This window comes from Hippichthys cyanospilos, chromosome 20 (assembly GCF_059441005.1).
Source record: "Hippichthys cyanospilos isolate Australia breed blue-spotted pipefish chromosome 20, RoL_Hcya_1.0, whole genome shotgun sequence".
Taxonomy (NCBI): domain Eukaryota; kingdom Metazoa; phylum Chordata; class Actinopteri; order Syngnathiformes; family Syngnathidae; genus Hippichthys; species Hippichthys cyanospilos.
Genome location: NC_142388.1, coordinates 6,337,501 through 6,357,611, shown reverse-complemented (window position 1 = coordinate 6,357,611; position 20,111 = coordinate 6,337,501). Strand labels below are relative to the sequence as shown.

General features: G+C 40.1%; 1 protein-coding gene across 2 annotated transcripts in view; it reads left to right on the top strand.

The window, feature by feature from the left end:
• The first annotated feature begins 7,559 nt into the window (after positions 1-7,559).
• Positions 7,560-20,111, top strand: part of map3k5 (mitogen-activated protein kinase kinase kinase 5) — a 38,242-nt gene continuing 25,690 nt past the window's right edge. For both annotated transcript variants that reach the window (XR_015863807.1, XM_088403435.1), the window contains exons 1-3: positions 7,560-8,407; positions 18,301-18,440; positions 19,214-19,237. Coding sequence is in view for 1 of the 2 variants with exons in the window: in XM_088403435.1 (XP_088259561.1) it covers positions 7,969-8,407; positions 18,301-18,440; positions 19,214-19,237 (603 nt within the window). In the remaining variant the exon portion in view is untranslated. The remainder of the gene's footprint in view (positions 8,408-18,300; positions 18,441-19,213; positions 19,238-20,111) is intronic.

Genomic DNA, 20,111 nt, shown 5'->3' with positions numbered 1-20,111 from the left:
TGCAGGTCAGACATTTTTAATTCACCATTATTTTTGTCATTCCGTCCGCAAAATCAGCATCCAGCATCTGCATTTACTCAACTACAAAATATGTTTTTGACAGAAACCTCAGCTGCAGACCAACAATCAGAAATAATTTATTAAACCGAGAGGTTAATGTGTCAAATTGAAACCCCACCTCCGCCCTCCCCTTTTCAAGCACAATTGTGTTTATGCGGTGTGCAGAAACATGCAAGCGGAAGAGTTGAGCCATGAATCATAACTATTATCATTAGGTTAAGCACCAGCCAAGCCCAAAGGCGTTTCTAGCCCTCTGTGGAGAAACAGCACTTTAAATGAGCCTGATTGTTATTATTGTCCTCCAAATGAGCGTGATTAGTATTGATGTCTAAATGAGCGCTGAGGTTATTATTGCCTCGCCGATTATTGTTATTATTGTGGCGGCTTTATGAGGAGAACGCTTGTCCTCGCTTCGTTCGCTTTTAATTCCGCAGGCTGCCTCTCCAACCGCGGTGCCACATGGTGTCCGATATACACACGCATACAGTATACGCACACCTGGAGTGGGTGCAGAACAATCGGAGGGCTAAAAAAAACTGACACCTCGAATATATATATATATATATATATATATATATATATATATATATATATATATATATATATATATATATATATATATATATATATAATTACAGTATATACACAAAAGCACTGTTTGTCTTTGTATCATCATCCCTTAAAATCTGAACTGTCTGTCACTGGTGGACCGTTTAAAATTGATTTTTTTTTTTTTTTTTTTGATGGAACTTTGTATCGAAGAATAATTTGCCTGAAGATATTGGTCCAGTTTTCAAATCATACGTGCTGAGAGCTTGGACTTAACAGGTTTCTATCACAATAGATTTTGTTTTAGGCGGGAGGCAGGGTCCGCATGTGCGTGTGTTTTTTATGTGCCCTTGCTGTGTTTGTGAGTGTGTTTGCGTGTCAGAGCAGCTGTCAGATCTGTTCGCTGATTGGCGAAAATGACAGGCTCACACAGCGCCGTGGGAGGAGAAAAGAGGAGGTGGGATGCCTGGCTGTCATTCACTAGTAATCACGAGTTTGGTTGACAAATCATCGCTTGAGATTAAATAAATAGGCGCACAAACCGATGCAAAGACAATCCACAAATCATCATGCGTAAGAAATACGAATATACGAATATACTGCACATTTATTGCCATAATCTACACGGAATATTTCCACATTCGGTTTGCAAAAAAATGATCGGCTGCTTTTTACAAGTATACCGCCACACACGTACACACACATACACAGTCACCACTCTTTACACAGACAGCCATTCAGTCTGACAGAGTAATTATGACGTCCCACTCGGAGGGAGCCCAGGGCTGAGAGGTGAGCGTTATTGATCCCACACAGGAGGAAATTTATCAATGTCCAAACGTTCAGCACTGACAGGAACCCAATCCACTTAGAGCACAATGTTCAAACTGTTTTAGTACCCAAAAAAAAAAGGAAGAAAAACTTTGGGAGAAGAGCGACCTGTGCAAAGATAGGCCTGTGAGTTTGTGAATTGTCAGTGATGCGTTCAAGTCTCTCAATGTACTTGTCAGTTAATGAGACTTCATTGCTACCGAATGTCCTCTAATGATTCCCCGTGATAAGGGTGGCATTTTATCAGTTAGCGGTGGGATCAACAGAGTAAACGCTGTCGACAGACTAAATGAATCTCAGTGTTGTTGTGCAACATCTTCGCTTAGTCTCTGTAAATGATATTTCCCGCATTAAGCTTCATGTGGTTGCAAAATGGAAGAATAAGCAGTGTAATTTTTAATACAGTCACAAATCAAACATTAGGATTATTGCATTTTAAGAAAATAACAGCCCCTTCTAAAGTAATCAGGTACACACACCTACATGTATAAAACATACATTTTCTAAAGTCACACAACTGAAATCAAGCAAATTATGAGTTAAAAAAGGACCAGCTCAATGTTTGGGTCAATTTAACCCAACGTTATGGATTGTTTTTGTACAAAGATACAATAGATCAAGATTGAGCATTAACAGGCTGTTAGATCTATCTATCTATCTATCTATCTATCTATCTATCTATCTATCTATCTATCTATCTATCTATCTATCTATCTATCTATCTATCTATCTATCTATCTATCTATCTATCTATCTATCTATCTATCTATCTCTATCTATCTAGATCGAGCATTAACAGGCTGTTAGATGGATAGATGGATAGATAGATAGATGGATGGATGGATGGATAGATCTATCAAGGTTGAGCATTAACAGGCTGTTAGATTTATCCATCTATCTATCTAACAGCCTGTTAATGCTCGATCGAGATTATCTATATCTATCTATCTATCTATCTATCTATCTATCTATCTATCTATCTATCTATCTATCTAGATCGAGCATTAACAGGCTGTTAATGCTCGATCTAGATGGATAGGCTAGATAATGTCTTATCTATCTACTTCCCTGGCACCAAAAAAGGAACAATAGGGGGTTTATTTTTCACCGAATTGCAAACAATGCAGACATGATAAAATATTTAGGAGACTGTCATTGTTGAAAGTACACCCTAATGTATGTACTTGCGTGTGTCTGTGTGTATGTCATTTGTCTTCAATTCCATCGGCTCCCGCGTCCCACGAGCACCTGTGGACATCTTCGCGCGCCCCGAGGTGATGTCCACACCTTCATTCTTCCTCACACAATGAGTGGAATCATTTCCCCTCGCTCGCACCCCTCTCCATCATTATCGGCACACGATTATCGATCGGGACCGCGACCGCTAAATTAGAACCTATTAGTCAAACTCTTTTTGTAAAAGATGTTGACGGAGGTTGTTTACACTGTATGATCTATTCTGGAAATTCTTCAAGGTAGAATCATTAGGTGAATGCAGATGAGCCATCCAGTTCCTCAAGGGGCTCCGAGCAGTGCGTCGACATTAGTTCAAGGAAGCATCCAGGTGAAATCTCCAACGTAGAAGTTAGAGAGCAAAACAGCTGCCTCACTTTTTTTTTTTTTTTTTTTTATGTTTGTCCCCGAGGCCTATCCTACTAAAGAGAAGTAATTTGGCTTATCTTATCCCAGAGACCTAGCAGCTGCTTTTTATTCTTTTTTGTGAGGTCTTTTTTCTCATTTAGTCCAACAAAGATTGTCCTCATAGATTGACCTTCTCTTGTGCCTGCAGGCCGTTGCCCTCATGCCAGTAACTAGATAACACACTCTATCAGAGATTTGAGAAAATCATTGGGAAAGCAGTGGTGCTGATAGTGGCATCAATCCTAACCTGACACCAGGCTGGGTCAACCATTTATCTCTGCACACCGCCTCTGGTCACAACGGCGGCCATCTTGCGCCGCTACATCCTTCTTTAATAACCTTGGCCACGTCGCTTTGCAGATTGAGAAGCGCGACGCCACTCATCACGCCGGCTTTGTTCGCCTTTTCCACCCGAGAAAAACGCCAACTTTTTTTTAAACGGCCCGCATTCTCCGATGCGGCGCGCAAGCCCGTCCAATAAGGCCGAACTCACAAACTCGTTAGCTTTGGAGTTAATGCGGCTCCGCTGGCATCGATTCCCCTCGGTGTGTGACTTAAATGCTTCTATATTGGTGGAGGGAGATTCCCAGAGGCCTCCTAGAGCTCAGATCGTTGTTTTTCACTTACTAACAATGAACTTATGATCAGAGCGCTGCGAGGCGTTTGAAAAATGCCCTGTAGGATCATTAAAAAAGCCGGCGCGTGTTCGCATACGCCGTCGCCGCCGCGGCAGCGTGTCCGAGGCTCATCTCGATGCTCGGTGGCGCCGCCCGCCACGAGTGGGGAGGTTAAATGGGGCGTCATCAATCTCAATGAAGTGCAATTATTTTCTCACTTATTAATCATTGCGGGCTAATAGCTGGTGGCGAAGCTACGCCTGCCATTTGTCAAACTTAGCAGATTTCTGTAATTTTGTTTCCCCTGCTAATGTTTGTGTGGACGTTGGCAGATATCTATGGAGGGATGCAATAAGTCTGTGCCTTAAAGTGTCTGTCGTTTACCTGCGCCGCCCAACTAACGGAACTTCTTTCGCCATTTGAGTGATTCTTTCCATTTCAGAGCTGAGTGACCATTTCATGGTGGGTGGCTTTATTTGAAGGCTGCAGCACAGACTGACTGTGGACGTTTAACCACATCCAAACCCATAGAAAAATTCAATCCTTCAGTGCATGGTCTGGATTTGAATTTTTCCTCAGGATTTGGATATTGTTTTAGGGCTGACCCGTTTCAAAGGAAAAGTCTGAAAATCTTGAATGTAGTTTTCCGGCACAAGATTTGTGCTGAAAATCCTTTAAAAATAACATTTTTTTTTGCATTTTTTTAAAAAAACACTTTTACGACTATCTCTGATTTAATGAGAAAAACCCGGGTCAAAATGACCCAAGAGTATTATTGCTGGTTCCGGTGCGAGGGTTTCTCAAAATTTTTGCTAGTTAGCAGGATTTTGCACAGCGGTGGGGACGACACAAAATTTGTTAGTTAGCAGCACTATGCACAAAAAAATAGCCCAGGTCAAATTGACCCAGGATGCCAATACTATTCCATAAAAACTAATGTAACATGCAGTTTTAAAGTAAGTACTGGCTTTGTTATTTTTTGACCAGGTTTCCAATAAAAAACACAGTTTTTGGGTCAACACACTCCTCCGGGTCATATTGACCCAGAGACTATTCTTGGTAAACATGCATAAACACTGTTTAAAATATTGGATTTGCATTATGCAAATTTCTGACATGTTTGGGTGGCTAAATATATCTCGGGTCAAAGTGGCCCACGGACATTATTGTGCTTCTTTGCAATCCAACATAATGGGGGGAGGCATTAAGCATGCATACATACGCAGAAAATTGCACCTTCAGCTTTCAACAGAAAGACATGCAGCCATTTTTTTATTCACCACTTATCTACACCTGGAAAGAGAAAAAAGGCAACAAAAAATGTGCAAAAAAGAATGTTGTGATGACACACACACACAAAAAAAAAACACAATGCCTGCAAGCGTCTGTCTGAGGGTTGTCGCTTGGTAGGCAGCTGCTTTAAGCATTTCGGCAGGTCAAGGGAAGAGAGCACTGCCAAGCTTCCATTTCTTTCCTGGGACTACAGTCCAGTCCAAAAAGAAAAGAAAAAAAAAATCCCCAGGATGCAACATCACATCTCACACCAATGGTGTGTTGTGAGCACCCCAAATAATACATAGATGACAATGCAGTAGCCATAGACATTAACACCAACATCAACACCCCTTCATTACAAAAAAATGCATACAATCAATGATTATTAATCATTGATGCTGTCATTGTATAATAGGGCACAAATCTTCAGCATTAGCAACTAACTATGCGTGTGGTGCATTCAAATGCAGCTGGATATGTCAAACTGACAGGAAAAAAAAGCTGTCAGTGCATTAAAGATTAATACCTGCAAATGTCTAAATAATCAATCTATAAAAATTGACATATTGAGAAGAATGATGAGGTGAAATTATATTTTACTTATTTACGATACAATACCTATTCAAATATTTATATTTTTTAATCACAGAGATCTCGTTTGGAGTATCCAGTTTAAAAATCCATTTAAAATCGAAAAGCTTCAAACACATTAAGAGGTCAAGACTCTAGAAAATGCACAGCAGGTTGAGAATAAACGGCCATAGAAAATGTATGGAACTGAAAAATATTCGGCATCATAAAGCATCATCAACAACAGGAAGCTGACTGAAAAAATTCTAAGATCCGAAAATCTGAGACCAAATGAAATAACTCCCACATAACCATCACACGTTTGACTACCAATTAGCTGTTAACTAACTTGCATCACTTTCACACAATCTTCATTTGAATCCTTAAACGTGCATTCACTCAAGCAGTTGAAAATTCAAACTATCATTAATGATATTAAGATGAAAGACAACCTTCCTGCAGGGCATTTTTTTACAGGGCCCAAAGAAAACATGCTTGACATGCAGAAAACCATCCTGTCAACTCAACTAGCTTTACTCGGAATACTGATTCTCGTGTCTAATGAGGGTCAAGAGGTCAATGTTATATAACATTGTCTGGGACAGCATTATCCCCCACGAGTGGGCTGAAGCCTTCCTACGTCACCAGCCAATCACAGGACATCAATACACTCTGTTTCACACTTTGTCATAATTTCATCATCATAAAATGTGAAGCACGTCTTGAAATTTAAACGTGAATGGGAGACACGGTCATACTGGATGCAAATGTCACGTGACTGCGCCACAGGTAAACCAAGGCAGGAAGAGACTAACGTCGATTTGCTATTATTGACTGACATCTAGTGGTTGACAAGTGAACTGGGATTGTTAAAGAATTCTTTTTGCGACGGAATTTCGTGAGGGAGACTTAATCCGAAAAAAATATTCCTTCGAGTCCATCTCAATACCCACCCAAAAAAGTTAGGTCGTACAACATTCCGGTATTATTTTACTTTTGTGGGTTTTTTTTTTAAATAAAGTGTAAATATGCCAGGAAAGGTGACTTTAAAGACCTATTCAGATCTGCGTCGCTTTCTTTCATCAGACGACATAAAACGTCGTCGAATTAGGACGTTATTATTTATTTTGTTTTGTTTTGTGACAGCTATTGTTCTCGTGTATTTATCAGCCACTATTCCTGTGAATTTTCACAGGGGATTGTAATGTGATAATGTCACCACTAGGTGTCGACTCAAAACAGGAATTCTAAAAAATAAAGCTTTCGGTTATTGTTGAGTTATTCTGTAGATAAGTGCTGCTGAAAACACTGATAGTTACATTCGGTGTCCTCGATCCAATATAGATATCACATATTGGACTGATATAAGCTAAAAAGACAGTATCGAATTATCTGCAGTCTGCATTTTACGGTATACAGGCGCCCACATATGTTCTTATACATATGTACAATATGTACATTTTTCTCTTGCATTTTTTTAATACTCATATGACTTCTTCAGAAATGAAAAAACCCAAATAAAAAAAAAAAATAACAGCCAAAAAAAAAAAAAAACCTAGCTAATTATGCCCTCAGGAAATGGCACAAGTGCCTGGCTTTAGTGGTTAGCCGCTAACAGAAATATTGATGTCTTTTACAAGATACGAGGTGCATTCAAATGCATTCTGGCATTCGAAAATCAAGCAAAATTTATTTACGTCTTTATTTATTCATTTAAACCAAAAGATGTTCTTGATGTTTTTGTTTGTTTGTTTGTTTTGGTACTATGTATGTTGCATGGGTTAGTTTTTAAACATGTTTCCTCACCTCAGCTTTTATCAACGTGAGTTTCACCCGGCAGTTGGCATGACTATATTTGGAGACGCGTTGCTATGGCAAACGATCCGGTTCAGGTTTGGCTTTCGGGAGCCTCACACGTGGTCACCAAGTCCCCGCCCACACCCACGAGGCTTTCCGCTCGCTGTCCCCGCCCACCGCGCTGCAAGTAGAAGGAACACAAGATAAACAGTACAAGCTGGGCAGGGTTCGACTACTGAACGCGACGTTGCAAGCGTCGATCGTCTACTTCCTGCACGACTTTTAACGTCGAGTCCAGTTGCGTTTCTGCAGCTTTGCACAACTTGCGTGGATCCCCCTGCAACAGTAAGGAATGCACGGACATGTTTGGTTTTTTTTTTCCGCTTTTTTCGTGCTGTGTTTTTGAGAGAATAGCCTTGAGGTGCGGGGTGCAAGGTTTTGCAGCATGACTTTGCCTTGCGGCTAGGTGACGTCTGTCCAATCCACGCGAGACTTGCTTCTGGTGCCAGTGCAGGTGTGAGGCGCCGCGCGTAAACCGCCGTGCGTAACCGCGGGCTCTCTCCATGGAGATCCCGTGGCCCAGCAGTTCTTCTCAATCCACGGGTTAAAGGACAGAGAGACGCTCGAGATGAGTCAAGAGCAGGAGGGCATTTCCTTGCCCGTGCCTTGCTTCGGGGCTTGTCCCGCCAGAGAAGGTGATGTCGGCGGGGAAAGCACCTGCGTCGCCCGCGGAGGAGCTCCCGGATCCTCGGTTGTTGCGGTTCCCGCAGCCGGGACTTTCTGGCACGATTCGGTGGTGGCGGGCGGGGGGCACGGACACATTTCCGGGAGTTGTGACATAGACGGCGGCGGTCTGCTGCTGTCCACGGGCAAGTCGTGCAAAAGCAGGCCGGTGAGTGTCGCCTATGTGGTCAACAATGAACCGAGCCAGCAGATCAACGCCGAGTGCATGGCCTTGCAATGCCTCAAGGACGCTTGTGAGACTGTGGGAAGCAAACTTGAGACGGTCCATTTTGGGAAGCTGGACTTTGGAGAGACCACGGTGCTGGACATCTTCTACAATGCAGGTAAGGATGGAGGTTTGCTCCGCTGTTTGGTGCATTGAGCTGCTTGTAAGTTGTGGACACCAGCAGGTCCGGATCAGTGTCCGAACTTCTTCTTCTGCGGGCCACATACGGAAAAACCATTGATGCAAGGGCCACTTTGAAACTGTTTATTTCATCAAGCACCACGAAACCAGTCCATCAAACAACTGTATATTTATAGATTCGTTTTGGGAAACTGCTAACTGAACTTCCCATTATAGTTTAGGATTTTACAAGATTTTTGGGGTGGTCAGTGATTGTAACCCGCTAGAAAATATCTGCTTTTCTACATGAAAAACCAAAATGGAACCATTGTGTCTTAAGCTGAACATTGTTTGTGCATTTACTTGGGAATCATTCATGCAATCACAATTTAGAGCTTGATGCACAGCAAATCGTATGAAACAATTTTTGCTTGTAAAAAATGAATTATTAGTCACCACAGCAGTGGTTCTCAACCTTTTTTCAATGATGTATCCCCTGTGAAATTTATTTTCAGCAAAGTACCCCTTAACCAGTGCAAAGCATTTTGGAGTAAATAAATAAATAAATAAAAAAACCTAATAATACTATCAGTGTCTGATTAATTAAACTTTAGACCCCTTCAAACTTTATTTGTATGAAAAATAGCCAATCTAAAGTGTCCTCTTACGGATTATAGAAGAAATCTGTTATCGAAAAGAAACACCTAAGAATTAATATGTTTCCACAAAAAAATCTTCAATATAAAGTGTTGGACCTGTTCTCAAAAAGAAATCATTATAAACAAATATTTATCCACAGAAAAGTATTCAACTTAACTTGACAGGTGACGAGAGGTGGCACATGACAAGTTGGGTCGAAACATTCTAGGATGGGAAGAATCCGGCTTTTTACAATAATGAAACCTACTTAATATAAAATATGTTTTATCAACTTTTATTTTCCTGAAACAATTAATTCAATAATTACTTTTAAAGGAGTTTTGTTAGTTAGTTTTATCAAAAATCTCAAGTACCCCCTGAAGCTCCTTCAAGTACCCCCAGGGATACTAGTACCCCATTTGAGAACCACTGCAGCACAGTGTTAATTAAAATAAATGTGAAGTTAAATAGTTTGTATATATTTAAATTGTATATTTAGAAACACTACAGTCTATTAAATGTATGCTGTGGTTGATTTCTAAATGAACAACGGGCCACAAATGGCCCGCGGGCCTTAGTTTGGACATGCGGTTTAGACCGTGTTGGATTAGACTTCTCAGTTGGTACCAAGATCAGGATTGGGACCAGCGTTGCGGTTTTGCTGAAAGAAAATGTAATTCCTCATGACTGCATGGTGCTGCAATGCTCTCCGTGCCCAATCAAAGTGTCAAAGGTCGCGCCTTCGCTGTATCACTTCTTTTCCGGGAAAGTGGATGCCTGCAGGACAGGTTGCTCGAGACTCAGCAGGCAGTTTGCATGCCACTACTTGACTGCAGCCCTTACATCATGCACCATGATGTTTATTCCCGCTTGAACGCACGTTCAAGTCAGTGAGCCTCACTTAAGTTCAATATTTAATACAAGTTGTGCTTTGGATGTGGTGTGTGATTTCAGACATGTATAGACATATCCCGGCAAAAAAATGTTTAAAAAAAAAAGAAGTTGAAGTGGGAAAGCCACAATTGTTTGCATCATTGTTGTAATCTGATTTTTGACTCGTTTGGTAAAATTGTGGGAAGTTATAGAAGAAGGAAAGGACAAAACTGCATGTCCTTTTTTCTTGCGTGAAAGCAAAGCATTCTATGAATCAGATTCTATTTATTTTGTTACTCGTGAATGTTATTTCTTTTGTTTGTCAAGAAACACTTAGAATAAAGGCCTTCAAAAAACCCTAATTAAGTAGCAATATAAATGAGGAACGATTGCAATTTTTTTCAGAATCATTTGGCCCAGTGCATCCTGTTTTTTTTTTTGTCTAAATGAACCCCGTGATTTGTTTAGGCCACCTCTAGAACCTTGTGATGTCTAAATGTGATCCATAATTCCAATGAGAGTGTCCAATTGCTTAATAATTGGCACAACTTGCTCAAATGCAGAGGAATCAAAAGGCATGTTACTGAATCAGCAGATTTTTTTTTTTTTTTTTTTAGGATAAAATGCAAGAATTTAAAACCCCATAGTCACAGGTGTAGATTTTTTTTTTCCCTGTGGGGTGGCATGCACAATCAGGATTTCTTGAAATAAAATCTTTCCTTTAATTTTAATATATGTGATGCGTTTTCACAAAACCTGGGCTTATGTCTCCGCAAATCAAAATTGAGATATCGATTTAGTCAAAACACGTCACATTCAAATGTAAATATGCAGTTAATGGCTGGTCTCAAGGGGTCTAAGAATATAATATCCATGTAAAACTGGCATAAAAAAAAAAAATCACTTTTTTTTTTTCTTCGTGTGAGGTGGCCACCATGTAGCTCCGCCCCTGCTCATAGTGTAAGCCAACTGAAAGTATGTTTTCTATTCATTCCAACTATTAAACAAATGTTTTGTAGACATTGCTCTGCACATGTCTAAACTGGCCTAAACGCTAAACTGGACGTATGCAACTTTTTCCTATACCAAAACTATTAATAATGCATGCATAACATACTGCAAGCTTCAGTGCATGATTTCTCTGGCCATAGAAACACAGCCCCCCCCCCCCTTTTTTTTTTCTTCTTCATTTGTTTATCTTGTTCTGAACTTCAGTGGAAATGTTTGACGGTTCACCCGGGAGGGCCCAGGCATTTTCCCAGAAACGCACAGTATCTGCTCACACACACACACACACACACACACACACACACACACACACTGTGTCGCCTCTTCCTGCACGTGTGTGTGTGTGTGTGTGTGTACAGTGAGTGACGAAGGCTTGCAGCAGAAATCCAGCAGCGGGTTCCTGGCCAGACAGCAGCTGCCTGTTAATATGGACGGACTGTTTGTCATTGTCAAATGCAACAAGGAGGTGTTGGCCTTTAAGTGTCTGGGTCACATGGTGGTGTGGAAATTGGAAAAGAATCATTTGGGTGTGATGGCAGAACATTTCCATATACTGTATATATATATATATATATATATATATATATATATATATATATATATATATATATATATATATTCTACAATGCATGGGACCGTATTTCTCCTAGCACAAGTTGACCCCCCCTGTTTTTTTTTTCAATTTGGGTAAATTTGACAAGAACGCGATTATAAGTCTACACCTGACTCTGATGGTAACATAGATCATGGCTATCCAATTAAAACTCATGCTGTGTGTTATTAAAATGCTGAAATTACAGTCAAATTTACAGTTACAGTAAAACATCATTTTCAGGCTAAAAATGCATTGTAATGCATTGCGTTACTCTCATTTATCACTAATACAATTTACTATAAAATACTATTTTTTGTGTGTAATATGTTACACTGCCACATTAAAAAGTAATGCATTACAGTAATTACATTACTTTTGCAATGCATTACTCCCAACACCGCTAACAAGCACCTGCTAGTACTATTTCTTAAGAAAATGAACATTAATCAACAGTGCAAAAAGTTTGCATTTTTTCTTGCCCCCCCCCCCATAATTGCTCAGCCCTCCCTTCTCTGCTCACCGAAAAAGAGAAGTAAAATGTTGATGTCAAAGAGGTGGCTCATTTACCAAACTTTGCAAGGAAACAATCAAATTGTGTCTAAAAATACCCTCAAAAGACAAAAAAAATTTAAAAAAGAGCTCAAAATAGTTACCCTCTGTTGAAAACTTCCCCAATAAACTGTCAACTGCTAGTTGGCTCATGCCAACATGCAAGTAGACAAAAAATAAGAGACAAACTGAGAAAATTGATGATTAGCATCCATTCAGTTGCCCCCCCCCCCGCTAAGTTGTTTATCCCCTCTTGTCAGCTCTGCATACTCAGTTGCGTGTCAGGTGAGAAAGCACAAGGTCGCAACGAATTAGCCCTCAGGACACTCAATGAGCAACTCCTCCGCCATGATGGCACCTGAGGGCGTGGCTGCACTTCCAAGTGGCGCTCTCTCTCTCTCCTTGCGCAAAAGGATCCGAGATTTCTCACAAATTGCATTTGTCGCCAAGATAAGAACTCCAACTCCACATATTTTCTGTAAAACTCTTGCATTTTACCATCACGTGTAGTTCAAGAGGGTATTTGTCAGGCAAGCTGAACCTGTTATAAGAGCAGCTTTCAATGTTAAAACCACAGTTTCAATCCCCTCAGCGTTGCTGTTGAAAAAGCAGGGGCATGCAGCCAACATCTTACAGAAACAGCGTTGAGTGAAACTGCTGAGTCATTGTCATGCAATAAGCAGTTCAGTGACTGCTATGGGTTCTAGCTGTTAACAAATGGGGCTTCTGTACATGAAGGTGCTTCAGGGGTTTTGGGGATTTAAACAGGTTTTTGCAGGTATCAGCTAAGCTAATGTGATGCTTTCTAATGCTGCAACAGGAATGTTTTTCTTCTCAAATTTTGAACAAATAAATTGAAACACATAGCAACTTACTGCTAAATTGTGTAGCAGATGAGCCACAAATAAAATAGAGGACGCTACATCTATCCCGCCATCTTTTGAATAAAATATGCCTGTTGCGGTATTTGAACAGAAAACGCCCATATGCAAAGACCATCTTGATGGATATCTGTTGCTTGGATTCAACACTTAGTGTCTGGTAATCCAATCTGTGTATGCTAAAAACACATAGGCCTATTGATTCAGTAGTTGGCAGGTTTTCATTAAAGACAATATTAGCACATGAGGCTCTATAATAGAACGGATAAAATGTTGTAGAGTGTATTATCCAATAAATACAGTATAACCTGTCAGTGCAAACAATTAAATTAGAGAGGGGAATCAAGCACGAAACACTCTATTAAGATTTCTCCATGGAATGTTGTTGAAGCCTGGTCTGTAAGTTATTCTGTGTAATGTACGTATAACATGATGTTGGGGTGAACGAAATTGCTAGCGTGCTAATGCTAATCGCAGTTGTTTACCATTTAGCACGGGGTAATTTTGTTTTTGTGAACTAAATGGTGGTGTTTTATGTTTACCTTAATGTTTAGCATGCTAATTGTATTTGATAACCGTTTAGCTCAGACAAAATTTGTAGTAGTGATCTAAATGGTAATCAGTGTTTGAAAGGTAATCGTTAGTGCGCTAATGCTAATCGCACTTGCTGACTGTTGCTTGCTCATTTTTTTTGGTGTCCAACAATGCATTTGTGTAGATGTAGAAGATGATAAGCTAGGTGTACTTTGATTTAATCATTTCAAGTCATGTTCAACATCAGTAAAGTATTTTAAAAAGCAATATAAAATACAATAAAACTTTTTTTTTTTTTTGCAATTTTTAAAATGCTTTGATAGCAACAGCCCTATTCGGGATACCGCTTAGAAATGTAGTTCCAAATGTTAATAAATCAGACACAGATGGCACAAAACTCTGTTTGAAGTTTTGTTTTGTTTTTTTTACATCATCCAAAAATGTTTTGTGGGTGTACTTGTCTGAAAAAATATATACAGGGGATATATCATTGAAAAACGGTTGAGAAACACTGCTCTAAACTGCACTAAAGTAAATCTGAAGAATGGATAAATCTGAATTTACCTTAACGGTAAAATTATTCCAACAGACACACAAATTACAATATTGTAATACTCTGAAGTCAGATTGAGTTAAAAGTTGAGGCTACATCCAAATAATTCATGAAAATCATGTCTGTGAGTTCATCTGTCTTTCAAGGATGAAAGTACGCTTTATGGTTTTAAATCTTCACAGTTGTTATAGTTATTCTCTGGCTCCTCCCAGCATGCTGTGGTCAGTTGGAAGATGAATTGGCATCCTGTTCTCGGCATTCAACCCTACACACCCTCCCCTCTTTTGGAAGCGGGGTGCAGCAAGTTGGTAAAAAAAAAAAAAAATCAGTGTGTGCAAATTGGAGTTGAGGTAAAAAAAAAAAAAAAAAAAAAAAGGGAGGCGACTGCTAGACTGGCCGCATTTCCTGCATCATATGATTCCATTTTGTTGTGTGCATGAAAGGAAGCATTCATGTTCTTCTGAAATTCTTAGTAACAATCGCCTGCCTCCTCGCTTCTTTTTGACAAAGTTTCCCTACTCGGCGTGCCTCACATGTCGCTGAATGTGACTGCCAATGTATTCCAAAGTCCCGTTCGGCCCGTTCTGCTCATGTTTGTGTGTTTTACATGAGTATGTTCATCCGGATTGAGGAATGGTAAAGTTCTCCACTTGCTAAAAGGCATGTCTTCATTTGTGGCTGCGGAGTTTCCCCAAAGCTGAGATTAGCATCACTATTTTATACCTGCAATTTCCTGACTGACAGTGAATACAAAAAAAACCCAAAAAGCATCTTGATAATGCAGGGAATTACCAACCCCGAGTATGGGGAAAGATTTGTCTCAAAATTATTCACACGACTACATCCACCCCCCCAATCACTTCGGTCCTATTTAAATGTAGCCATATTCTAACCCTGTTACTGTTTTACAGCCAGAAATGATTTGAGAGCGCCACACCTCTTACTCGCTTCTCCTGGAAATTTGGCAGAGAACTTAGACGTTACAGTCTGAGATTCTTTTTTTCCCTGCAAAGAAAACTCCTTTTTTGAGTGTGGGAAACAATTTCCAGCGGAGCATGGATACAGTAAATCCTCTTGTGTATTCAGGGTGGGATGAAAACCAGTGTAGTCTTCCCGCAGCTCTTATTCTGACATTCACCTCTTTCTCTAGTACCCATCAGACCAAAACTCGCAGCAGCAAAAGAGTGATGGCTCAATCTTTTACAGCGGTTTCCCAGCGGTCTCCATGGTTACAACATCTTCTGTTCTGGTCCACTGTGCTCGATTATAACACACTTTATTCAAGCCCTGGCAAACTGCAGGCCCACACAATGAGTCCACCTGAGTGACCACTGCAGGCCTGACATGTTGTTTTCGTAGCCGGAGTGCTTTCACAATTACAGCAATTAAATAGGATATTGCTTGTATTGATATGGATCCTGTTCAAATTGTCACACATGCATCCACACCTTATTTAACGCACATAAGATTAACTTATTGTGGTCTGAGACATTTAACTGATCTACTGTATGACGGCTAGATGAATAGAGAAGTGATAGTATAGATAAATTCAATAAACAGTATGGCTAGATAAAGTAGATACTATAGACAGATGCAATGAATACTACAGTGGATGGATGGATGGATGAACAGATAGATAGATTGCCCACTTGCTAGTTAATAGATGGATAGGTTAGCTTACTAGATCGATAGCCAGCCTGCTAGCTCACTACATGATCGATAGGTAGCCCGCTAGCTTGCATGATAGAAAAGTAGCCCACTCGCTTGCAGGCTAGATAAGTTACCCGCTAGCTTACTATTTAGATGATAGCATGCGAGCTTGCAAGGTCAGAAGGTAGCCAACTAGATATGTAGCGCTCTAGATTACTAGCTAGATATGTAACTTACTAGCTAGATGGGTAGCTCACTTGCTAGATAGGTTGCTTGCTAGATTGCTATCTAGATAGGTAGCACACTTGCTAGACAGGTTGCTCGCTAGATTGCCAGCTAGATAGATAGCTCACTTGCTAGACAGGTAGCTCGCTAGCTTACTTGATGATAGATAGGTAGCCCGCTAGCTTGCTAAGTCAATAGCTAGCCCACTAGATAGGTAGCTCAATAGATTGCTAGCTAGAGAGGTAGGTAGGTCCATTTGCTAGATAGGTAGCTCGCTAGCTTGCTTGTTAGCTATCTTGTTAGCGTGCTAGCTTGGTCGCTTGCTAGCTAGCTAGCGCACTAGCCAGATAGATAGATCCTTCCTCTGTTGTTTTATAGATAGATGGATAGATGAATAGATAGATGGATAGATAAATTGTAAACAAAGTTTATACACTGCATGACTTCCCACATTCTTAGCTTCAATATCAATATCCACTTAAACAGCCTCTTGTGCCAATTGGATCATTATGTCAACTCTTCAAGAAGAGTAATTGGAACAGGGGAAGGATCTATTGTACACTGAAGAGATAGTAAAGACCCCAGTCAGTGAATTCAACGCTTCTGGAGGCGTACGATCACACTGGGCACTCCTGGGAAAAGAAAAGTCAGCCACAGGAGGCTGTGCACTGCTGAAAAGAATATTGAATTATTTTGCCTGCTCTGTTTGGAACAGGAGGCAAGAAAATCAATTTTTGTTTGGGTTGACAGTAGTATCATTGCTTTATTTTCTTTGCTTTGATTTGTTTCTATTTTATCTCAACATAGATTTCCTTGACTTATTGAAATGACAAGTGAGGACAACCGAGGTACGTGTAATCCGGTCCTCCGAGTCAGTTATAATGGTTTACAGAATGCCTCAAGTTACCCCGCCGCCTTCTCATCACAGCTCTCTATTCATACCGCCATGTCGGCTGACAGTGCTTTGCTTTCAGATGCTTTGTTGCATTGTTAAGATATCACAAAGTCATCTGAATTCAGAATGTTCCGATTCTCTGCTGCTGAACAAGCACACTTTATCTGTGCAACGAAAATGAACTGCACATTATTTCACATTTTGTATGCGGATTAAATGATGTCAAAATCATGTTGTAAATATGCACAAACACTGCTGCTCAGTAAATTTTACTGCAAACACCTAATAAACAAATTATTTTTTGCAGACGAGGAGCGTAGTGTAAAAGAAGCTTTAATCTGCTGCTAAATTTTGTTTTGTTTTGTTTTTGTAATACTGTAAATAATGACTAGATATCCGTATTCTGAAGCTCGTGGTAAAAATATTATACCGGTAAGTATAAAAACAATAGAATTTGTAACACTTGGCTTAATGTGAACATGTCCATCCAAAATAAGTTTGTTGACATCAAACACTATCAATGCATCAATACTATTTAATATCAGGAAGAATATCAGAAGAAGAAGACTAACAGGAAGTTATTGACCTCGTTGTAGCTAACAGGGAGCTCCGCTCTCAGGTTTAATCATGGAATATTGTTGAAGCACCGTCTGTGAGTTTAAAGACACTGTAGATATCACATTATAGGTGTGAACTGAATGGTAGTTAATGTTTGTTTTGTTGACCCTAATTGGTGATAGCTTTCATGCTAATGCTAATCGTGATTGCTCATGTTCACCTTAGTTTATTGAAACAAAAAGGGGCAGGGAGAACGATTGTTAGTGTGCTAATGCGACTCACGATTGCCAACTGTTTAGCATAGCCAAATATTGTTGGTATTTTTAGTCTCTCCCTTCAACTCACATTTTTTTTTTTTGAATGGCGGCTTTGTTTAGAGTTCCATAAAGCTGCTTCTTCCAAAGCCACACAACATCATAATTTTGTATAAAAAATAATGACTTTTATGATGAAAGAAAGTAGAAGCAACTTTTATGATGTGTTGTTTGTTGTCGCCGATGATACCCGGAAATGCGGCTCCACCTCTTTACCAGCAGCTTTACTGGCCATAGTTCCTGCAGGCTTGACTGACGCTTGGTAATATTTACTCACCTGACCTATTGATCCAGCGCATATGAATCCAGGTAGACGGAATATACTACTGGGTGCATTTTGTTTTTATTTGCAATAGATCGGAGAAGCCACTGCTGTTATTGTTGCCTTTGATTTCCAAGCCTCGGCTAAATAAAGTCCATTTTAGGTGACATACTCAAGAGATAAAATGAGATATAGTCGAACCTCAAAGGTCAAACATCTCAAGACGCTATTCCCATAGGAAATTACTGAAAAATTTGTCTGGTGTTAAATAGTCACCGCCAGCATCTAAATAACAGGCCTGATTCTCACTTCAATGTTTTAAAATAATAGAAGTTAACCTGCTTGTTTCCATCAGACATCGCTGTGGTGGAGATGACTGACGCTTTCCGCCAACCGTCTCTGTTCTACCACCTGGGAGTCCGAGAGAGCTTCAGCATGGCCAACAACATCATCCTCTACTGTGACACCAATTCCGAGTCGCTGCAATCTCTGCAGGTACGCTCTTGTCACAAACATAATGAGGACACACGCCACCGGCGCCACCAAAAAAAAAAAAAAGCATTGTTGGTTAATCACAAGCTTGATGTTTAGCATCTATATTTGGGTGGCGTCAAGGTGGGTCAGCATGGGATTGCCAGACTAATGTGTGTGTGTGTGTGTGTGTGCAACCCCCAAATGCTTCATTAATTTGATGGAAGCGGATTAATTTGGGAAATATTTTGGAAAGGAATTCAAATCAAATTCATTTGCTTTTTAGCTTAAACGTAGCCAGATATTTCTGATAGCTGCAAGAGCTTTTTTTTTGGACTTTGCATTATTTTCATTCAGTCTTGGGATGTTCATAACCTCCCACATCTCAAAAACATGAGTCTTAGGTTGTTACCTTCGCAAATGTGATGTTATTAGTAGTCAACATTAAGTGGCAAAATGGCTGCCTCCTTGATATGGATTAAAAAAAAGGCACTTAAAGGGGATGTCAATCCACGTAACCATGTGCATGGGATCGAATGGCTAGACTTTGCAAAAACGTGTAAATACGTCTTTGGCATTGAATGCGTTCATATTGCATTAATGGAATAGTTTTGCGCCAAAACCTACAGTTTTTGATCCAATTCGTCAGGCAGCCAATTTTTTTCAGCGCATAGAACATATTTATTTTTTTAGACTGCCCCTTCAAGTCATTCATGCTAGGTATTTTTTATTCAAATAATGCAAATGGTTCTCTTTTAATGTCTAAATGTACTTTTATTTTTTTTGTCGTCCATCAGGAAATAATTTGCCAGAAGAACACTGTAAGTCATTTTTCTTTTTTCCAGCTAACACACACTCACAACCACACACGAGTTTAATACAGCAGCTTTAACAAAATTTAGATAACACCTGTTTGATTGGTTTCACTAAATATACAAAAAAAATGTCCACGACAGTGGACACAAATGAATGGGCTTGAAAAAAAAATGAAACGTTTTGCATCCAAGCAACTGTCCGCCTGAACTATGTTTCACATGATGTGGAGGCATGCGATCCTTTTGATGGCGTGAATCTCACGCGCGGCTAAATATAGCGTGGAGACTTGGCATCCTGTGTTGCTGGAATCCAAAGGCCGCTCTGCCGGGACAATGATGTCGTTGCATCACGTTGCGTCCGAGATACATCAGCGTCTTTCATTGCTCGGCGGCCACACCTTCCTTTCACTTCCCTCTCTGTCTGATGCCGCTTTTCTCATCCGGACAATAGCGTATTAGTCGGGAAAAACACGCCCCGCCCACCCTCATGTGCTTGCATTTAAACCAAATGTTTGACATTCTGTAGGCGTCGTCTTGGGCAAATAGATCTCCTGCCACTTTATCTTTATTTTCCCTGTCTGTAAACACCACATGTGCTTGAATCGTCTTTGTTTATTTAGCAGGGTCGCGCCACTAGGCTGCAGGCTAGGGAGAAGTTAAAACAAATAGAAGACACTTCTACTCTCGGGTGAAACTATTGTACACGCAGCAAATTCTTGCTGAAAAAAAATAAGGGCTTTTCATAGGCTGAGCAGTTCCTAACTATTGTGTATTGCTTTCCTCTAGTTTAGCTCAGACTTCTCCACCCTGATCTGTTACCGCTGCCTGTTTAGACTGCGCTTTATAAACGTTCGATTGTGCGCGGGGGTCTTGAGCGTCT